The following is a 24,012-nucleotide window of genomic DNA, read 5'->3' on the forward strand; positions in this document are numbered from 1 at the left end:
TGAATTTTTATGATACATTGTCAGTGGCCGCGGAGCAAACTGTGGCGTATTTTTATGACGTCGTTACGTCGTTATGTCTTATGAATAATCGGAATAAAATAAAACTTTCCAGTCTGCTATAAAACAATTGTCACTCTTTTCAAAGTATACACCACTGAGTTTTACACACTATTGATGTCTTTCAACCCACTTTTGAAAGACATTTCTGCACCAACTTTCGTTAATATCCTTCAAAATGAAACTAGCTGCACATCGTAGTTCTTCTAAATCATCAAATTTCTGCCCCCTGAGTCTTGATTTCAGATATGGAAAGAGTGCAAAGTCCATGGGGGCGAGGTCTGGGCTATAAGGAGGGTGTTGTAAAAGATCAAATCCAAGTAAATCTAATTCAAGCATGGTAGATTGCGATCTATGTGCTGGAGCATTGTCCTGGTGAAGAATGACAGAGCATAAATCAGCAAAATTCGGACGTTTCTTCCTTAATGCGTGGACTAAGTCACGTCGAATAACCTTAAAAAAACGAAATTGGGGAACTTTAGGCCTTAAAATAAAAGCGTATCCTGTTTTTGTATTATAATTTAAATGCACTTAAATTCAAAAAAAATTCTTTTGTTGAATTATATAACATTAAATTACAGAAAATTAAAAGGTACACAAAAGACATAAAGACAAGATCTAGATACCTTTGAATAATAATCAGCATTGATGTGTTGTCCATTCGGCACGGCATGTGCGAGAATAATGCCCTGTATGTCCATGAAGATTATAAACATGTGTTTGCCATGCGAGCGTGTAACCTTTGCTTTTTTGGAGGCGGAGAACCTTTTCTTTTCCACATCATAGATTGTTGTTTAGTCTCTGGGTCGAAGAGATGTAGCCAAGTCTCATCTGTCGTTATTATTCGATTGAGAAATAATTCACCTTCATTTTTCCATCGTCTTAAAAACTCTTCCGATGCTAGGACACGCCGATTTTTTTCGTCCGCAGAAAGTAATTTTGGAACCCAACGAGCACACACCTTTTCAAATCCAAGAGCTTTCGTAATTATTTCATGTGCCGTAGACGTACTTATTTCAAATATATCCGCTATATCCCTTACTGTTAGTCTTCTATCTTTTTCAAGTTTTTGTAATACTGACCCTGTCAAGTTCGAATCGATAATTAGAGGTCGTCCTGACCTTTCGTCATCTCCAGTTTCACATCGTCCTTCTTTAAACCGTTTATACCACTTGTACATCATTGATCTTGACACTTTTGACCTATCCCCACATTCATCTAGCAATTGTTTTGTCTCAAAAGGAGTCTTTCCTGCTACCACACAAAATTTTATCACAGCACGTTGTTCTGTGACGTCCAATTTTGATGCCGTTCTCAACTGTGAATCTAATCCGTCCCCATTCATTATGAATCGATATGCTGAAAACCACTTGCTCAAAATTACTGAAACTTCTCAGATATGACGGTTGCATATTATTGTGACGTCATATTGAATATCATAAATTTTCGAGCGCAAAATTAAAACAAAATCTGTAATGACAATGTCGACTTAAAATATTCAAATACCTAGAAAACAAGGATGCTCCGCGACCCCTTACTAATGAAATTAGAATGGCTATATAATTTTTATTTAACGTACCAAACAATTGAAAAGGTGTATTTTTACTGGAAATATGGTATTATAAATATATGGAAATTTTCTCTTCAAACAAACAAATACAGCTGTCAGTACCGAACTTGTCCACGAACTTTTCGAACAACCCTCGTATATACATATAATAATAATAATAATAATAATAATAATAATAATAATAATAATAATAATAAAAATAAAAGTAATAAATGAGCTGAAAATCAATCTGATTCTACCCACAAGTTCTCTGATATTTAAAAATGCCGGAGTTCCTTATTGACGATATAAATTAAATTATTGGAGACCAGATCTTCCAAAAAATCTGTTTGAATTTAGACGGACACTTATTATGCTCCTTAATTAGGAGATTTGTTTTAATATTCTTATTAAGCAGTATTTATTAGGAAAAAAACTTCTACATGGAAAAAAAAACTCTTACTGTGGTTTCCAGTTCTTTTCGATATGATGACGACGTTTTATCAATTAAAAATTTTTATTTTTATTCAAATGCCAATACCGATAAATCACAGCGCTAGCGCATTAGAAATGAAGGACACCACAGAAATCTGCCTCATCTGCTTCTAACTTGGATATATTACTGCTTTTAGAGGTTTATGGTCAACTAACAACCAAACTATATGAAAGATGAAATTACCTTCACTTGTCCAAAGCCAGCTTATCCTATTTATGAAGTATATTCCGCAATAACCTGTATGTGTTGTTTTGTCTCCCATCTGTGTCCTAACTGATTCGATACTAAAGAGCATGTTTTAAGTACGATATTTTTTTTTTAATCAGAGTTTGTCTACTGATCAAAAAGTTGATGTTATAGGGTTTTCACGTCTGTCGTTTTATAACAACGTTTTGCAAATTCTATTGTCGTTATAATGACTTTTTTGCAAATTCAACCTTTCTTTGTGTCGTGATTTGATTGACATGCTTCACAACAATTGTTGAGCCATTGTTTTTATTCTATAATTTGACTACAGACATCTCTGTTTACCTGATCAACATTGAGGGCTCACAGTGGGCGTAACCTGTCGAAAAGGGATGCTCACTCCTCCCAGGCTCCAGTCTGTGCTTTTGCCCAGTTCACGATCCGTATTCTCTGGATTTATGAGATTAGATCATTCGTCGTTATCTTCACCTTTTGATATCTGTTAGAACTATTGAATAAATATCAATTAATTTAGTCGGTAGAATTCTCTCTCGCTTCGTAGTAGGGAGGTCGTGGGCTCGAGTACCGGCCTCGACAAACCTTAATCTATTAAAAATAGGAAGCAAGTGTTCCTTCGCCAAGCGCTCAGCACGAAGATAAACTTGCCGATGAATCGCGAATGTTGCTATAAAAACCTAGGTTTTTATGATGCAAAGGGTCTAAATTTAAGGCCCTTCATCGCCATTCGGTGACATCTCACATCAGTAAAATAATCTTGCAACGGACATAAATCTACAATCAATTAATCAATAAAATAATTCAGTGAATTCTTGTACTTTACCGTGAAGTCAAATACATGCAATTAATAAACCATGTCAATATTAATGTCCTTATTATTCTAACATAATATTAACATACCTATCTACATGTAGGTAAACGACTATATTTTAATTACATCTCTCCACAGAAGCAAATGACAATGCGTAAAACAACAAGACTTTCAAAGTCACTTCGTGTATGAATTTAAAAATGTAATAAGAAATACAGATGAACATTTTATTGGTTTTTAATTGAAGTATTCATTACTTCAACATATATTCATTGGAATACCACCATGACTACAACCATTTGTGGTTAATATGGTTTATGGATACCTCACTGAAACAATTAAAACAACAATTAAAAGGGTTTGAGCGGTAAGTATCTGCATGCTGTTTGTACTTTTTTGTTTTTGATTAAATCTGTTTTCCAATATTGATTTTTAAATGTAAGTTTCGTTCATTTTTCACGTTTGTATGATCAGTTGTGTCTCTCATATCGACATTATATTCATACAGACAACTACTTAGGTGTTGAATTCAAGACTAGAAATATAATATGTATTTTAATCCCTCTCTTTACAAACAGTATTTTATTGTACTCTGACGTTGTGCGTCATTTTTCCCCATCTCGTCATGTTTTAATTTTTTCATTAAATGATACACTCCACAACTTTAAACACTTTAGCATTGTTATATATCAACGAAATATCACTATCTATTTGCATGTTTACCTTCAAATTATACTATTGTTTCTTCCACAAGTTAAACAATGGCGATATGTTAAAAATAATGCCTAAAGAAGGGTTAGAACTTTACTAAGTTTCCCTTTGTTAACTTCATTTTTATTATCATAAGAGTAAAAAGGATGAAAATAAACCAGAATTAGGAACTTTTCTACAGAAAGCAATAGAATATGTCACCCGAACTCATTAAGAAGATGCAACATTAGAGTATAATGCAGAGGAAACAACTACGATTTTTAAAATTTTGCACAAAATCGAATTTTTAGAAATTTACTGAATTTTTTGTTTCCATGACACCGACAGCCATTTAAGTAATGTTAAGCCCCCAAATATTATTTACATGAAGTTTCACATACCAGTGTCTCTAAAAAAAGGTAATATAAAAAGTATTTTCCATTTTTTTCCTACCGTGGTAATGTAACAATAAATGAAAAGTTTTTCATTTTTTTCAAAATACGCTTGACTTATGCAAGAAATAATCCTTTCATGTTTCAAAAAATTGGCTGGGCTGTTACTGAAAAAAACCCCGTGAAATTAACATTTTTAATTTTTCTTCTGCTGTCATGCCAGCAGTAGCCTCATTGGAATTTTAAACTAGATTTTTTTGGTGATTATTTTCACTTGTAAATTTCATTAATATTGTCCAATCAAAAAATGTCAAATATAATTCGGTGAAGGTTACCCTAATAATTTTAGAAAACCCAACCGACGGTGGAAATGATGTAATTTTTGTATACATAAGTTGGTCATTCGGATTATCTGAGTATGTTTGGTATTCTCTCCGGAATTCGGATCGATCGAGATATTGAATACTGGGAAGGTTAGTGGTAAACCTCAGGAATTTCTTTTTTGGCCACGGATCAGATAAAGTCCAAACTAAGAATTAAAGCTTAGGGAGCGGAAGAATTGGAATTACAGAGAAACTTTAAACCACTTATAACCCCCAGCCCCTATCTTCAAACAGGTAAATTACGCCTTTAAAAACATTTGAAAAAATGTTATAAAAACATTCATTTGAAAGAAAGCGGTATCATTTACCGCAATATGAACATTTTCTTTTTCAGAGAGGATTTTGTTCTAAAAGCTATCTTATTGAGAATTTGTGGCGCTTAATTAGATATAAATGTAAAAAAATGCTTGAATTATTCAAAACGTTCTATAAAGTCTTTCATTGCAGGTGTATAGATATTCCGTTTTTACTATTTCATACTCCTCTTGCTTATATCAATGAAATGTTATTAAATATAATATAAAATAATAGATAATTTATAAATAATAAATTTGCTTAGAAATATATAGATTTTGTATAAATATGTTAATAAAACGAAATATCTCGATCAAATTCATAACCGCACTATATGATTAAGACGAGAATTAATGTACTTTAGATCATCACACTTTATGTCGCGAGGAAGGAATTTGCTTTAATGTTAATCTATATCTTCGTCAAACAGTACATTACCTATGCTTACATACATGTACTGGTTTTCTTTTTTGCATATTACTAGGATTGTCTACGTCGTTTAAGTAAGTTTTTATTAGTTTTTAATCTTTTTTGCACACCCTTTGAATGCATGTTACATAACAATAAAATTTACCCGAAGTTGGAATTTTTTATGAATGTTAAAAAAGTTCAGAGGTTGCAATACTTTATTTTTTTTTTTTATTGCAAAACACACTAAAATATTCGGAATTCAAAATATGAGATATATTTGTATTGTTTATGTAATTTAAAGTTTTGTGAAAATACTGGTTAAACTTATGTTTAACGTTGCATATTCTCGGTCTGTCTCAATATCTTTCCAGGAAAAGATTTTTAAAAGTACATTTGTAACCTTGCCAAAAGGTCCTATATATATATATATATATATATATATATATATATATATATATATATATATATATATATATATATATATATATATATATATATATATATAACAGTTAAAAACATTTCTGATATACGAGTACAATAATTGTCCAATAAAGATAAACTACTTCTGCCAGTCTAGGCAAGGCCAGTCTACAATGAAGATGGATTAACCAGGGTGTCTAGAGTCAGAATCTTACTGAAAATTTGAGTGATCGAAAGCAGAAGAAACACAAGGTATACCTCATTTGTTTGACTGACTTCTGGAAAGTTAAATATCTTACACTGATAAGTTAACGTAGAATGAAATATATGGTAATAACGAACAGTATTCAAGCTTAAAAGTTCATTAAACAAAACAAATTTTGGAGCATAGCAAACACGGTCCTCTAAAACATCAGAGGTGGGGCCAGGTTCCATAAATAGAACAATCTCATACGTTTCCGATGTAGTGTAACTGATATACAAGGGTTAATTGTCATCACCAGAAAAAAAAAACTACAGCTATTTTTTGGAACTAGTCAAGAAAAACTTGAAATATTTATTCCTTCACGAAAATAATTTTCTTAAGACAAAATCCGCATATGTCGTGTTACATGGTAATTAACTTAAACCATCAATAACTATGATTAAGAAAATACAGGAATAAAAATCAGATTTTTTAAAAATGATTTTGCGTCTCCTGGGATACCCTAGACACGACAGTATAGAACTCAAGGAATTAAAATTGGAAAAGCAATCAACATAAATTTTCAATCGTTTTAAAGGAATCTTCCCTACATTACAGATTATTAATCTTTTTATGTTTTGCACTTCAATGTATGAATTGCTTTTTTCTCTAAGAAGACAAACATAGCACATCAAAGTCGTCCTATGCCAGGTTTCTGAATGTACGGGGAGAGCGATCTAGCAGGGATATTCCCTTCTCTGATTATTTTGTTCGAAATGGGAACAAATGGTAGCCTTTCTGGTGGGTTTGGTGGATTTCTCACATATTGCATAATCAAAATCTTACAGCATTTCATGAAATATTTACTTATACATTTATTTTGTTAAAAAAATGAATGGTTTTAAAGGGATGTGATGTCACATGACGCATTCAGTTCTGACGATCTTACATAACAACTGCATTTGAGTATCACAGTCCTCACTCTGGATGTCTCAATTGACGACGTATTATATATTGAATGATTATTACTATCAGGATATATTTTTTGTAGTTTCATAACTTTGGAATTTGACATCGCTGAACTTTACAACATTTTATGAAAAGAATACCTTATATATAACCGATTTGAATGATATGGATGACGTATAGGGGCATTTAGGTTAAAACATGCAAGATCTTACAAAGTTGATCAGCAGCAACTGGAAAATCCGCCATATAATCATATATTTCTGGGGCTTGTTTTACAAAAGAACTTACGACTAAGACCAAAAACTTAATTAGACTGTAAAATTTTGCAAAATTAATTAATTTGTTTGAAACGGATAAAATAGAAATATCTTTCTAAATTCTTCTTTAAAAAAAAATAAAACCGTTTACAAATTAATGCTAAATAGAAAGTAATAAGCAGAATTAAATTTTGGTCTTAGTCGTAAGTTCTTTTGTAAAACGGGACCCTGGTGCAGAGTAACTGATATAAGAGGGTTGTTGGTACCCATGCACCCTAAGTTGTAAAATGAATACAATCCTTTAATTATGTTTCATAGATCTTAAGTTAGCCCCCGATCCCTTCTCTTATGTTTTCAGAGTTCCATCTTTGCTTAGCTTTTAATTTTTTTTATATTGTTTTATAGAATGTTGGAACATAATTACTGTTCGTTACTTTTAGATTTTTTAAACAGTTTAAATTTCATTTATTGAATCCAAAAGTAGAAAATATTGTAAAAGTTGATATTAAGGTATGACAAGACTAAAGGCTTCGATTGACGGTAAATAGGACCTTTGAATGCAATACTTTTTAGTTGTTATAAGAGCTTTGTTGTATACAGTGAGGTAGTGTAATCGTTTTTCTCTCTCCTGATGATTTGTTGACAATTTTGTGGTTTACTTAATCCGTAGATTGCCTGCCCATGTTATTGTTTCTTACCAAAAGGTTACAGGAAAGCCATTTTAAATCTTGACTTATTCCCGTCTTTTGTTAAAGTGATTTGACTAAAAGATACCGAAAGTCACGATATTTAATAAAATGTTATTATATGTTTTGTTCAAGACAATTTCATGTATTGAATATATATTTCAATTATAGTTCACCGTCTAAATTTGAAGTCCCTCACCGGTATATATGGTGACGTCTCTATAGGGGTGAAAAATTCTCGAAGGGACGTAAAACAGCATACAATCAATCAATCGATTACAGTTCTGTATATTGCTTACTCCTCCATGGCACCCAATCCCACATCTGTTGTTTTTAGAGGTCTGTGTTTGCTCTGCTCCCGATTTGTATTGTTTCAATGAAATTTTGAGCTTGATACTGTTCATTATTTGCAAATTTCATTCATACAAAATTTCAGATAGATTAAGTCCCGTTAGTACCGAAAACTGAGATACATATACTTTTTTTCCATATAAAGGTACATGAGGTATATAACGTAGTTGAAGCTTGCATTTTATATTTCAGTTTTGATTTACCTTAAAAAAAGCATCAATGTCTTTTGAAATTGACAAAAATTGACAGGTTGAAATAATTTTATCCGATCACATTCTTGATTTAAAGTCGTCAATTATATCGGACAAAACAAAACAAATTATAGTACATGTACTTATATCGATCAAGGTAAAAATTTAAAAAAATTGTTTAAGAATTTAATGAACATCAGATTTGTTCCGAAAATAGTTATACAACGTAACAGATGTAAATGCAGGTATTCCCCAAACGTGCTACACGTCATTTGACTTTGAGGAATTCGTCCGTAATCAATTTTGGCCAAAGGAAAGACACGTATGTGGAAAAATTCAAGGTTTCTTTGCAGTTGAAAAAAAGCATATGTGTATATAAATATATCTCAAACGTATATAAATCAAAACATGTCATTTGTGCAATCACAGTAAATTTACTTTTGATATCACGGAATGTTACATACAATGTAATAAGTAACTTTTATGATCAGATTTTTCCCACTTTAATTAGTTGGGATTTTTTTTTTATCGATTTTTTATTGTTTCGAGGAAACTAAAATTGCACAGAATAGTCCGTGGAGCATATAGTATAAACATGAACATGTATATATAACACTTACTAAATGTAAATATTCAGCCACAATTTAGGACACGAATACTGAAACATAGTTTTAAATGTTGCTTAAATATCAATCATTTCAACTCATGAAAAATAAAAATAAATAAATAGAAATAGATCCAATATTTTGGTGAAAACATGTATCAACATATTCCTAAAGTGCACATTTTTGTTTTTAACTTAGGTGTTTTGAATTCAGAACAGTATGCTACAGTTAAATGAAAATATTTTAATAAACTATGTATAACACATCTCTTATTTTGAATTTTCATTTAGTCGATGGTAAAGCAATGACTGCTACCTTGAATAGTAAGTAAGTAAGTAAGTAATTTATTTATTTACAGTGACATGTGTACATAATTAAATCCTTTGTTTACAAACTGTATAAAATAACAATTAACACCCGGCCCATCGGGCCTATAAGCCACTTTAAACACAACATTGAAATACAATATATAAAGAAAATAAAGAGCACAACGTTAAGAGATAAACAAAAAAGTAAATAAACATAATTGTGATATATATACATATATATGTATTTTGTATGCTAAGATTGGTAGTGTCTGTTATTAGTAGATAAATATGACACTGAAATACATTCTTATTTTCTGAAGATAACGGACTGTCTCCGCATAAATGAAGAATATAAATACTTTGCAACCTGTCGAGGATAATTTGAAATGAGTATCTTAGTAAATCCACATCTGACCATGCCATTTGATTAAGACCAGTGTTTTCAAAAAGTTTTGAACGATATTCAGAGTACAAAGGACAATGCAATAAAAATGAATTTCGTCTTCTACATTATTTTTAGAACAAAAGGTGCAAATTCGTTCTTCAACAGGTTCCCCATGATATCTACCGGTTTCTATTCGTAGTGGTAAAATGCCACATCTAAATTGTGCTAAAATTGAACGTAAATATTTAGGCATATCAAGTACTACATAATTTTCCCTTCCAAAAGTTGTTTAAAAATAAACGTAAGTCCGCAATTTAGGAATGCTTAAAATCTCATTGCTCCAAAGGTTTGAATAATAATTGTGTATTTTTGATTGAACCATATTTATATTTACCATAAGCTTTGACTCAAAATAATAATCCAGCTCTAGTTGGTGTAATATTTCTTTCAAATCACTGCACCAGTTATTCCTACACTTATTGTAATCAACTTCAAAAACAATTCTTGTAATTCGATCATTGCTAAAGGATAAAACTCTATTCCAATATCTGATTACATTTATCCAACGTCTATACTGACTGGGAATCCATCCAGTGTCTCCATAAACCCCCAGTGTGGGAGCAAAGCGGTGTACCCCAATAAAATACCGAATCGCTCTATTTTGAATATTATCTATTGGTTGGAATTTTTTGAAACCCCAGACACTGGATGCATAATCCAAAACAGGTATTACACAAGAGTAAAATAGTTTTTAATAAGCATTAAACCTGAAATCTTTATTACTATGAATGGAAGATATAATTTTCCCGAGAGCACGTCCCCCTGCTTTAGTAAGATTTTCTGCATTTTTCATGAAATTACCAGTGTGCGTAAACGTTATTAATACCTAAATACTTATAATTCTCAACTGTTTCTAACTTATTAAGTCCAATAGTGAATTCAAAATTGGTTGCTCTTGACCTTGTTTTATTAAAATGTACGCACTTAGATTTATTGGTGTTTATAAGAACTCTCCAACGTCATACTTTGTAAATCTTCTGGTGACTTGGCTATTAGAGCAATGTCATCTGCGTATAATAAGATAGACAATTTTCGATCTACTAGTTCTATGCCCAAATTAAGATTATTAATATCCTGTACCAGACAGGGTTGGCAAAAATCCGGGAAATACTCATATTTCCCAGGACGGTGGGAAATACTGGTAATTACCGGGAATTACTGGTATTTCCCGGGAAATACTTGGAAATAAGAAATAGCTACATATTTCTTTAATATTGACATGTAGTACACCTTATTGGCTAAGATATCTACCTGGTATCACTGTCCCTGATTTAAAAATTTCTGGTTTCCAAGTAATTCATTTTATATAATCATAACACAGTATACTCATATATCAGACATGAGTGTCATTTGTTTCATGCTTGAGTCGGATGGATCCATGAAATGAACCCAAAGATCCCATTTGGGTTTTTTATTTAACTAAACAAGGATCTAAGAAAATTGTTAACATGATTAAATGTAGAGCATGGCGTAAATATCAAACCTAAGAAGAGGCCTTTCAGTTCTACTCAAGATAATTATCTCTCAAAACAGGAGCACAAAACTGTCCAGAGCAATTTGTTAAAACAACATGAATTGACTGTAATTACTATAGTGTTTATAGAAGGATTAAAACAAATTTGTTTTGTTCTTGGATTTATAATTAATAAATTTGATAATTTTACAAACTGAATAGGAACTTAAATTGGAAAACTTCAGTTTTGTTTTTAATATCCAGCCAGGGATACATGTATTGCTACAGAATGGTTATGGGTAGGGGACCTGGAGTAGTGATACACTCTGAGTATGTTAAATTGCAGTTTCAGACATATTAATTATTATTCATCTTCTGTTTTCATGTTTGTTTTATTTCTGAATTTTGTAAAAGTTTGAATGAATTAAAGAAATAGAAAACTTCAACTTTGTATTTCCCAGTATTTCCCAGTTAGAGAAAATTTGTAGTATTTACCGGGACGGGAAATACCGGTATTTACCACTGGTAATTCCCACTACTGGTATTTCCCGGCCAACCCTGGTACCAGATCATTAATGAAAATTGAAAATAAGGTAGGTGATAAATTATCTCCTTGTTTAACACCAGTTTTGAACCTAAACCAATTTGTGATCTTATTATTAACTCTTACACAAGATTCTGAACTTTGGTAAACATTTTTTATCGAATTGTAAATTTTACCATCTATATTATGTAACAAAAGTTTGTAGAGCATCATATCTCTATCGACAAAATCAAAACATTTTTGAAGGTCAATAAATGCAACATAGAGATTTTTATTGTTTTGGACTAAACTATTCAGTGTAAATAAATGATCTTCACACGATCTATCCTTTCTAAATCCATTTTGTTCATCTGCTAGAATATCGTTATTCTCTAAATAACTCATAATTCTTTTATTCATAAAGGAACTGTACAGTTTACTAATATATGACAATAAGCTCACTCCGCGATAATTCATAGGAGGACGTTTGTCTGAAGAAGGATCCTTAAGAATAGGACAGATTATTGCTTTCCTCCACACCGATGAGTTCGTGCTTGTATCAAAAATATGTTGGAAAAGACGACATATTGTGTTAATAACAACTGGATATTTCAAAACACTGTAAGGAATTTCGTCGAACCCACAAGCGGAATTAGATTTTGCACGCATCACTATATCAGATATTTCCTGAAAAGATACATCCTAATTAATTTCTTCATTACACTGATAAAATTCTTCTTCCATCCGACTTTCTCTGATATATTTATCTGATTTTGATTGATTGTAGTGGTCGTTATCAAATTCTGTACTTCCACACCCGTTGTACAGATTTTCAAAATCAACTCTCCATCGTTCCAAGATTTCCCGTTCGTTAGACATAACACTTCCTTCATCATCCAAAACCTCCATTGGTATGGTGTGTTTATTTCTAGGGCCAAGATTTCGAATTTTATTCCAGAATTCATTAGGGTTTGTTGAGCTCATATCTTCAATAACATTAGCAAATGATTTCTTGTAGGTGCGTTCAGCGCGTCTAAGAGATTTATCAAATGTATCTCGTGCTTTGATATATTCCCGTCTAAGTGCAGATTTGACTTTTCTTTCCCCCTTATATCGTATGAATTTATTTTCTGTTTCCCGCGTAGCGTTCCATAGATCTGTTCATTGGTCAGTCCAGTATGGCTTGCTATGTTTAAAACGTTTATTATTACTACTTGGTTTAACTTTAGGGATCTTGGTTTCCATTTCATTATGAATTATTTCACATAGTTGTTCATAAATCTCGTCAATACTTTCCTGTGTTTTACGACTGTTTTCAATCAGATTAATTGTTGCTATCAGAGCAGACCTTCTCAATTCACTTGACATAAAATCATCTGGAATCCTATGAAATTGAAACCGATTTTGACAATGTTCAATTTTTGGAGTATCAGAAACTAAACAACAGTCGGAGACATTAAATTCACACATGATGACGTAATGATCAGGAAGTTTTGATTTTCCCCCTACAAAATTCAGTAGTTCAAATTCCGCCACAATGTTCTGTATAGTTAATACCGTAAAGTTCTTGATTCGTCTAAATACATCTATTGGTACGCATATATAATCTACTACAGATTTGCCCTTCCTTGAAATACATGTGAAGTTATCATGTGGGAATCTACCATTCAATACACAAAAGTTTGCTTCATTAAGAAAGTCAATTAATTCATGCCCGTGTTGATTAACAGTGCTGTCTATAGCTTTTCGATTCGGAATATGATCAGTGTCTTGAAGTGTGTCATTCGAATTGCCTATTCTAGAATTTAGGTCACCCATCACGAAAATAGCATCACTTTCACAATTTAGATAAATCTGTGTTAAAAGATGTGTATAGAAACCTTGAGCACCCCGTCCTCTGTTAGAATATTCGGGTGGTAAGTAGCATGCAAACACAATGAATTCAAAATCAGAACGACAGTTTTTCAGTTTTATTCCAAGGATACCATCAAATTTTCTGTCAATCACTATTATCTCAAATTGATCTTTTAACCATTCCTTTATCAATATTCCAACACCACCCGAAGGTTTCGGTGCATTTACATGTATATCCTTTCTATTATAACCAAACCATCTATAACCTGGGATATCAATAATATTTCCTTCATTTAAATGTGTTTCACTAATAGCTATTATATCATAATTTAGTGCACAAATAATTTGATTTCTGAGTTCCCCATTTTCTTTAGTCCAACCACAGACATTTAAATGACCTAATATTAGACTGTCAATAGGCAGGGAAAGTCCCTACAGGTGGTTATCGCGATTTTGATCAGGGAAGTCAGGTGGATTGTTTTGTTGTAGGTTATGTGTTTTTTTCACGATTCTTCCATTGGATGTTATGCGAAATTGGTTGCCGTTTGGAATCTGATTCAAAATAGTTTTTGCGTTAAGCTCTATCAATCTCTCTGTGTGTGATTTTGAGGATCTAAGAAAGACCGATTTATATGCTTCGACATTCTGCAAATCCCGTTTCCTTCGTAGAATTTCTATTTTCTCATCAACTGAGCGGAAACTAATTTTGACTAGACCGGGTTTGCCGAAAACTCTGTTCTTTAGTCGTGCCGCCGCAACTACTTTTACAGAATCACTTAGGTGTTTCCTCTTCATTCTGCGTAACGTTATTGGCGATTATCGTGAGCTCAGGATCATAGAGTGTGCTCGCATGATTTTTCTTGTTTGTACTAATAACCAATTCTGGTTCGCATTCAGGGCGTTCTATATTCTCAACCCTTTGTATTCTTTCAATAAGCGTGTCAACAGACCGTGACAGCGAATCAATCTGTCCCTGGTGTCTCCCAAGTTCAAGGTCAAAATCTGATTTCATTGCTTTGAATTTGTCGTCAATGCTTGCCATAAACTCGTTTCGAAATTTATCTAGTTTGCTATCAAACGACGACCTTAGTTCTTTTTGACCTTTCTGAAGGCTGCTCACCGCGTCTGCTATAACAGTCATTTGATCAATTATTTTCGTTTCAAAATCTTTATCATTCGGTTCTTCCTTCCCACCCGCCATTTTGAGCATTTTGTTAGGGGCTTTTCAGTTTGTCCGTCTGACGAAAGCCTACGCCTTTCCCTTTCCGATACTTCTGACATTTTCTATTTCATGAACCACAAATATCACACAGTTTGTCAAAAAACACAGATTATACTCACTTTACAAATGTTTTTTCCACACAAAACTCTAGAGTTAAAAACCCTGCCTGTCCATCTTAACGCATGCGCTCTGAATATGTATACTAGACAGTGTGGCTGAAGGGTGCAATCCATTTTAAGGATAGCTTTCTTGTTAGAAGTTGAATTCCGATGTCTTTTAAATTTAACATTTAACATATCATGCTAAAAAATATACATGTATAATCGATATTACCAATCGTAGCTGAAGCTTACATACCCAAAAGTGTAACGTTTAAAATATTTCTACATTTTGTGGATATTACTTTACAATGTACAATCATATTTGTTTGATTATGATCGCAACAAATTAAAACAAAATTAAGAAATCATCAAAAAATTATCACTTACATGTACATTTCTTTCAATTCCATAGAGGATATACATGTATGTGTAACATGCATACATATATGTTCACTTTTTCAAATAGAGGAATTGAATTCTATTAAAGGATATTATGCAAACAATATATGCAAAATAAATGGGATTTTTTTTTCTTTGTCCAATTTTTGTCTCATTTTTGTATTTGTTATTTTTACCTGTTTCAATAAATATTATATTTAGCCTTGATGTCAATTATACCGTATTTGCTAGATTAAAATATTTTAAGGGAATTTAAGAATATAGTACAATAATATAAAAAAAAAATGTCATTGATTTTTTTTAAATTGAATATCAAAGTGCAAACGTATATGGAGAAAGAATTTCGAAAAAAATAGATAAATGACCAAAAAAAAAAAATAATAATAATAATAATAATAAAAATAAATAAATAAATAAACAAAAATGATACGTTGATTGCCTCTTTTATTCGTAGTAAGGCGTTCTGTTATTCATTTTCTCAAAGTTAACCATTTACAAATTTGTGTTAGGTTTGTCTTTCTAGAAAGGTTGCATAACAAAGAGAACACTTGAATTGAAGTCTCTTTTTAATGAGACTGCAGTTTTTATCAGAATCAAGTCGGATAACAAAATCCCATTAAACATTTGATCAAAAAGTTCGTTTCCTCTCAAGATCCCACTTTTATGTACAAATTTTTGGAGACTTTGAGCATGAAAACTACGTATTTTTGGAAAATAAAAACTTTATAAATTTATTGACACCATCAATTCTTGGTTCTGCATTATGAAAATATTCCGATATGGCTAGTTTACAGCATATTTCATCGTGTAAAATAAATTCTCAAATTAAGGGAAATTTCAAACATTAATTTTTGATAAAAACGTATAGAAAGACTATTTCTGTGTAACTAAAATAGAGATAATCTGCCGGGAGTGGTTGTTGAGATCGTACTTTGGTCAACATTTATGCGGTGAATGGGTCCAAGTTGATTGTACTTTGTACCAAGTCCGTGATTTGCTCTCTCGAATATCATGTATTTGTCAGATAAACGTCATGAATGTGTATAAAAATAGCACGTATTAACTAAAAATACGATTCATGGTTTGTATTTGGCCGTATGAAAAAAGTCCTTTAAGAAATAAATAACAAGTTTAAAAACTTCAATGGGAATTGAAGTGGGTCGGTCACGTGATCAAATCCTGTGAAGGCCGAAGGCCTTCTCAGAAGATTTGATCACGTACCGACCCACTTCAATTCCCATTGAAGTTTTTAAACTTGTTATTTATTACTTATATATACATTTGAGACGGACAATCGAATGTAATCGAATATAAATATTGCACTAACTGTACGTCGTAGAATTTGACAAATTACGCTAGGTGTAAATCGGCTTGAAAAGCGGTTACGCTTCAAATTCATCTGGCAAAGGATTGTTTTGAAGGGAATATTCTGTGAAAGGCTACTTGTGATCAATTATAGTGAGCATATTGGTGTCTGGAAATTTTTGTATTCATGAGAACCCATATTCGATGTTAAAAAAACACAAGAAACACGTCCGATGTTTGATACTAAAAAGTTGGAAGAATTTCGATCGGAAAGGGATGGATGGAGACACTTGTCCGGACCAGATAACTTGAAATCAAGTACAAAATTTGATCAAAAACATAAATTCTACGATTTCAGTAAGGCATATTTATTAATTTATGATGTTGACATGGAGACACTGGCGACAGCTTACATTGTTAAGACAACGTCACAACGATCTCGATGATGGAGGTGTGCCTACCGAACTTCCAAAGTGCAGTGTTTGTCAGCTGTTTGTGGCGTGATTGCATTACATTGATATTTTTCAACAGATTTTCAAATTTATTGTGAGTAAAGTTTAATGAAAAAAAATTATAGCATTCAGAGGTCTGCGAGAAAAATAAGGGTAAATGTTGAGACTATGCAGCTCAGACATGAAACTTATAACACGTAGTTTTCTTTTCTCTATGTAAAATCGATCAAGAACTGTATTAAATACTCGTTTACATTGTAAATAAAATGATTATTATTTTACTTGCGTATTTTGTACATATTTATGCATGAAAAACATGCTATATTGCTTAGTGGAGTAAGTCTTTTTAATAGAGATATTACTGCGCTGTGTGATTAGGTCACGTAATGACCTATGACCTTCGAAAAACTTCATACAGGTATGAAGATATTTGCTCTCTGCATGTTTATATAATAGAGAGATACCACAAATGTATATATTTAAGTATGAGGAAGTGCATGCAATTAAAAAAAAAAAATCGAGACTGGTCGGTGAAAGATAAATCAACGGTTAAACAGGATTTGGTTGAATGGAATATTTATTAAGTATCAGTACTTTTTTATGGAATTAATTTTCATCTACATATTATTTTATAGTGTTTGAATAAAATGATCATATGTAACCAAGACTTAATTTAAAGATTAGAACAGTACATTTCTCATTATTATTTTAATCAATTAATTCAAAGCTCCATTTTGACATGAATAAATAAGACCAGTTTTAACAACATGTATAAGAATAATATTCTGATTTCTAAATCTAGGACTTATAAAGAAGCGGGATTTGAGCATTTGGACCAAGAAAGGTGCAGTCTTTTTCATTCATACAAAATATCTACTCTTCTGCATATTTAAACCCTTGTGTGAGATTTTAGCAAAAGTGTTATGTCCCAATACAGAAAATAAATTTCAAAATTAAATATCAATACAATACTAGTATTGTAAAAAACAAACTTAACCTGGACTTCTCTGCCATTTCATGAAGATTTTTGCCCACGTGTTACATGTAGCTATAGGTCGTTGAAAATGTTCAAATACATTTTATAGTGACTTTAAAGTATAAATAACACCTTTTAAAAAACAGCTCTGATGATTAATTCATGCCGATATTTTATCAGAGAATCTGAGTTTCATGGAAAATATTGATATTTCGGTTTTAATATTTTCAAAACCTTTCCGCATATAAATAAATGATTATAATTTTGAGCTGTCCTATTCGTATTCTAATCCATGTTTATTAAACTTATTTATGCCGCCCTTTTCCCACGGTCTTAATGAACTCAAAATAGCTTTGTTCCAAAACCGTTCTCTGAATCAATATTTAATTGGAATTGAAAATCACTACCAATGGGGGATAGAGGAAAACAGAGTTTTTAAAAGCCATTTTGAAATAGTAGTAACTGGAAAATTGCAACTGCCTTAATGTATAGTAAGAGCATACCTGCATTAATAAGCAGTGCTATCAGCTGCTCACTTCTGTTCATAAAGTATCTAAAGCTTACCTTCACATACAAAAATTTTATTTCCTTGCCCTTGTCACGAATTTTTCTGCACAGAAGACAATGTCATCAATTACAATTAACATATTTATATATCCCTATATAAGTTTTACAATTTGTTTTAAATCTCTAAAGACGTAGTGATATTTGGAGTTTTTCCCTTACCTATCCCTGTTAGAAAATATACTTCCTTATTTTCCTCATATAAAATGCTTAAAATTATTAGAAGTACACATAAAATATATGGGATAAATGATAGAGTAAGTATTACTTTAAGCATTTATAGTATTCTTAATTTTTTCTCCTTTATTTTATTTTATTATCGAGCTCAACATATTTCATCAAACTCTTGTTCGGAGAGCTTTTTGCTGGAAGAAATAACTTTCGTTAAATTAAATAACTTGCAATATGTGTCTGTGTTGACTGAAAAAAAATCAATATTCTCTCACAGTGTACGCTTTAGTCCCTGAGTAAGAATTGTATGGTGTTTAATACAAATTATTCAAAGCATATGTTACATTTTCGATGATTTCTACGTACTTAAAATAATTCAACACTCTATCATAAGATAATACCTCTTTCACTTATTGCTCTGCAGACTTCCATACTTCTTGTTTCTGTAAATATTACATATAATGAGTGTTAATAAAGCTAGTTAACCTTTGATTTGATAAATAAAGCTACAGTTGAGATCTTGATGATTAATTTGATTCCCACGTTGTCAACTGATCTTAGTTAAGTGACACGTATTACTGTGAAACAGTGTAAGTGTTTGTTAGAATTGGAGGGTATGCAGTGATGTAAGTAAAATTTGTGCATGACTTACGTTACATATTTGAGCAATTTTTTTAATGACGCTGGTCTATCTAAACTTTAATATGGTAATGATATAATCGCGCTTACAAAACTAAATTCTGTTTAAAGATACTGAATCTACTTATGCACTTCTATATTCCGTTGATTTCTTCATAGTACTCTTAACAGCACTACATTTTTTCTAAAATTAGCTGTTAGAAAACAAACAAATTATTTAAATATGTATGATTTAATAAACTATCTATCGTGGCTTTTTTTTTCTAATTAACCGTTTTTTTTTAATGTAACATCCGAGATTCTAAACAAAAACCTCTACTTCTTGATTTGATGAAAGAAAACAGACAATTATCAAAAATTTGTAAATATATAGTTTGAGGCGTGGAATTTGTCCTTACAAGAAAGAAAAGGAAATGTAACCATTTATTACATTTCCAAGGTAAAAAACTGTGAATTATTTATTGAATAAAAGTGATATTCTCTCACAGTGTGAATGGATATCAAAGTAAGCAAAAATAATTTCTGGCCTGTAATAAGATAGAGATAGTAACTAAACCATCTTGATAGAAACAAAAACTGTCAATTTCTTCCCAAATATGTTGCTAAAATCCACGTTACAATGTTTTCAATCTCAAACCTGCTAAGCTATGACATCTCAACTGTTCAACTATGACGCTACAGTCTATGGCACTAAGAAAAGACAGAGGTAAAGGGAAAATGTAAAAAAAAAACCCCAGATAATTCAATGTTTTGTTTTTGCACCCGTGAAAATATCAAAAATCATGTCCCACTCGTGAAATAAATTCCATATCCAACAAAACATATTGACTATCCTCCATATAACCGTTGTATTAATTCTCTGACATTGTCTTTTGCAGGCAAAGATGAATGTTTTCTGCAGAGAAAATATGATTATTTTTTAGATAGAGAACCATGTCATTCTTTCATGAACTTTGCAGAATAAATACCAAGGTATATTAGGCCGTGCTTATCATTGAATGATAAAAATTTGCTATTTTGTTCATTAATTCTTCTTTACATACATATATACTTTACATATTCAGACAATCATCTACAAGATCAAAGAAAGGCACAATCACGCAGAAATAGATGAGTTACGAGGAAGAGATAGGGTCAAGGTCAGGAAGAAGGCCTCAGCTGAAGGTCGAGTTGGTATCAGGTGAAGACATCAGCAAAAATCATGAATGTCACAGTGACCCAATCAGTGACAATAGATGTGTTGGCAAAGGCAAAAAATGTCTGAAAGATATCAGGAAAGTTGATATTTCATCCAATGTTAATGAAGATGTGAATCATGAAAAGGATTCTAATGTAACTAATCTTCCCTTAGTGTACTGCAGCAAACTGGAATGTAAACAATGCAGATGTAGCATAGTATTACACGAATCAAAAAGGAAACGATTTGTTTCTTGTAAGAGAAATATTTATCCAAAGTTTTCAGGGAGAAAAGAGGATAAGCCGCATCAATCATATGTATACCACAGTTCTCTTCTATGTAAACATGTAGAGAGCATCGAAGCAATTGTAAGTAAGATTGAGAGTGACTTTAAAAGAGATCCACCAACTACTTTACACAGGAAAAGTAAAGGAGAGTTTCAAAAGGATCAGAGAAAGAAATACAAAGCGTTTTGTCCTTCAAAATTTGATTTATGTGCTAGGAAAAAGAAAAAAACCAAAAGATCCCAGAAAAACATTCACACTTAAATTTGGAGAAATGTCGTATAGAAAAAGATTTTCAAGAAAGACATATACCTTCATATTTTTCTAGGAAGTGTAATAGAACAGTCAATGAGATTTACAGAAAATATCTTAAAACTAATCCAAATACAATAAGATATTCCAACATTATAGATAAAATCAAAGAAACTATTAAGAAATTTGAACATCAGAGTTGTTCAAGGCATTTCCACAATAAAATTCGTTTTGGTTTTGACAGAAAAAGCAGATATTCAGAAATTAAGGAAGACCTAAAGTTTATTCTGTTTGGCTTACCTCAAATAAGAAATGAATTCATTCAGCTTTTCCCAGTGTATGGGGCTTCTAAAAATCTTGACGAATTTGTAGAAAGAGAAATAAATGAAAATCAGAGAAAGAACGACCAAGAAACCTACTGCCATTCATTGAATTTAGAACTTGTAAGACTGAGTTCATTTCACAATTTCCCATCCTCCAGCTCAGTATCAACGGTGAAACTTGCTCGGCAGGGGTTTTATTATTCAAGGGAAGAAGACACTGTTATATGTTTCGCTTGTGGATTTAGAAAAAATGATTGGAAAAAAGAGGATGATGTTGAAACTATTCATAGAGCTGCCTCTCCAAACTGTCTGCTTCTTAATTCAAATTCTACGAGCAATATTCAAATTGGAAGGAATGAAGCAAATGGCATTGACGAAAATTGTGTTATCCAAAATGAAGGTCAGCAAGGAATAACTGGACCGTTTACAAATGGATCAAATATTGCATCCCAAGTTTTAGTCAATAATGAAGATATATCTAGAAACGTAAGAGATTGTATACAAAATCATTCTTTCAATAGACCCCCATTTGATCAGCTCACAAAAACTATAGCTCAACAAGAAAAGATTAATGCATTCATTCGAGACCTAGATCCGCTAGGTATTAACTTTGACCATCCTAAGTATCCTTCTTACGCAGCATTAGCAGTGAGAATTAGTTCCTTCACAGACTGGCCCTCAAGTATCACACAGACTCCTAGAGACTTGGCCATTGCAGGATTTCTTTATGCGGGATATGGAGATTACACGCGATGTTTCTTCTGTGGGGGAGGATTACGAAACTGGGAACCTGGCGACGATCCTTGGACAGAACATGCCAGATGGTTTCCGAAGTGTGCTTTCCTGAGACAGAACAAAGGGGACGAGTTTGTTGCGTTAGTGCAAATTGAACACCAAGAAGAAGTACGTATTTCTCGGAAATGCTGTCTTTTTATCTAATGCATTGTTGTTGTGAAATTAATTTTGCATGTTTCTTTAAAATTTGTAATTTCAAGGAGGCATTAGGAGGAATGAATGGTCAAATCGGCGTCCTAGCAAATGATAAAATAACAATACAATCCCAGAGTTCTGTACAATGCGTTACAACACATCCAGGTTTTCAAAGTCTGCTTGAAATGGGCTACTCATCTCCGACTATTCAAAAAGCGTTTGATCTCTTGAAAGAAACGAAAGGTAGACACAATATTGATACTGTTTATAGTACAAAGAGAATTTTTTGACCCCGTTATATTATACTCCTGTCATTCTCTTTGAACTCGGGGAAAATAACCCTCTTTAAAGTCAATGAGAACACAATAAGATACAGACAAATAACAATGCGATTTAAAAGGTGTACAATTCTAGTTTCTCTCATAATCAGCATTATTTTTAGGTTTATGAAATTAAAATTTCAGAATCGATAGACATAAAGGCTGAAGAATTACTAGAAATAGTTTTAGCTGAAGAAGAGACAACTGGAGAAGACAACTTACCGTCGTCTGCATCGGGCCTAGGAGGCGTGGAAGAAAAAATAACAAACGCAGGGAAGTCAAAACAACTTAAAACAGACACTTGCAAAGATATGGACTCTGAATATTTGAATGAAGAAATTGGTGAGTATATAAAAGTATAACTGTTCAATTGTAATCATGGTTGAGAAATTGGTTCATTGTAAACATGAATCTTATATAGAGAATTATAATATGCTTTGTAGATTTTTATACGCAAAAACAAAGAGATCTGAACAGTGTTAGCCAGTCTTTGGCGTCCATGACAGTTGAAGGTACTGATCATTGACTGTAATCATGTAATGGAGACAAAATGTGAAAGACTTTAATCCCTTCATTTAAATCTTTATTTTTGAGTACCCATACAATTTCTTGAAAATTTTATTGTATTTTTTTTTTTACAATTTAGAGACAAGGTCACTCATTGAAGAAAACAGAAAACTAAAGGATCTACGGCTTTGTAAAATCTGTCTTGAGAACGAGGCTTCTATCGCCATGTTACCTTGTGGTCATCTTTGTTGTTGTCCAGATTTCTCCGGCCATGAGGAAGTGTCCGATATGTCGACAGTTTGTAAAAGGGACAGTGAAAACATGGCTGGTTTAATAATTTTCCCGTGAGATTTTTTAATTTAAAGCATGATATCATTAACAACAATTATGTTTGTTAAAATACGTTAGATAACATTTCATTTTATTTTTCTATGCTTTTTCGTAATGAATGATCATTGATATTATTTGTGCCAAGAAATTAAATCAAATGTCAACCTCCCGAACATTTTGCTACATAGAAGAATTTCTCTTAAGAAATATTTTAGTGCGTGATTTAAAGAAATAAATGATTACTAGGTACACTGTACGTGTAAATATTGAAAAAAAGTTCCATTTCTCTTGAGTACATTAACCATCTAGAAATTATTAATTTCCCTGGCTGACACTGGTGCCCATGATGTTCATTTACGAATAAGGAATTTAGAGAAAATTCGAACTATGATTTTGATATTTCTTCCACTACGTGGCGAAGAATTATTAAAAATTTTTGTACTTTAAATTTCTTAAATAAAAATAAATGTCATCCGAAGATAGTGCAATTTAAAAGTAAACTCAAATCTATTGTACACCAAAAACAA

At 32.0% G+C, this 24,012-nt stretch overlaps 2 protein-coding genes across 2 annotated transcripts; one reads left to right on the forward strand and one right to left on the reverse strand.

Annotated features, from left to right (window-relative positions):
- Positions 1 to 763: 763 nt before the first annotated feature.
- On the reverse strand, positions 764 to 1,402 carry LOC133201444 (protein GVQW3-like). Its single transcript, XM_061337247.1, has one exon. It carries the CDS (start codon positions 1,400 to 1,402, stop codon positions 764 to 766), a length of 639 nt encoding a protein of 212 aa, XP_061193231.1.
- Positions 1,403 to 20,472: 19,070 nt separating this feature from the next.
- On the forward strand, positions 20,473 to 23,010 carry LOC133201445 (E3 ubiquitin-protein ligase XIAP-like). Its single transcript, XM_061337248.1, has 4 exons — positions 20,473 to 20,734; positions 21,235 to 22,301; positions 22,394 to 22,571; positions 22,793 to 23,010. Exons 1-4 carry the CDS (start codon positions 20,473 to 20,475, stop codon positions 23,008 to 23,010), a joined length of 1,725 nt encoding a protein of 574 aa, XP_061193232.1.
- Positions 23,011 to 24,012: the final 1,002 nt, after the last annotated feature.

Source organism: Saccostrea echinata, unplaced genomic scaffold, assembly GCF_033153115.1.
Source record: "Saccostrea echinata isolate AGI-Se365-2 ecotype Australia unplaced genomic scaffold, CSIRO_AGI_Sech_v1 ptg000044l, whole genome shotgun sequence".
NCBI lineage: Eukaryota > Metazoa > Mollusca > Bivalvia > Ostreida > Ostreidae > Saccostrea > Saccostrea echinata.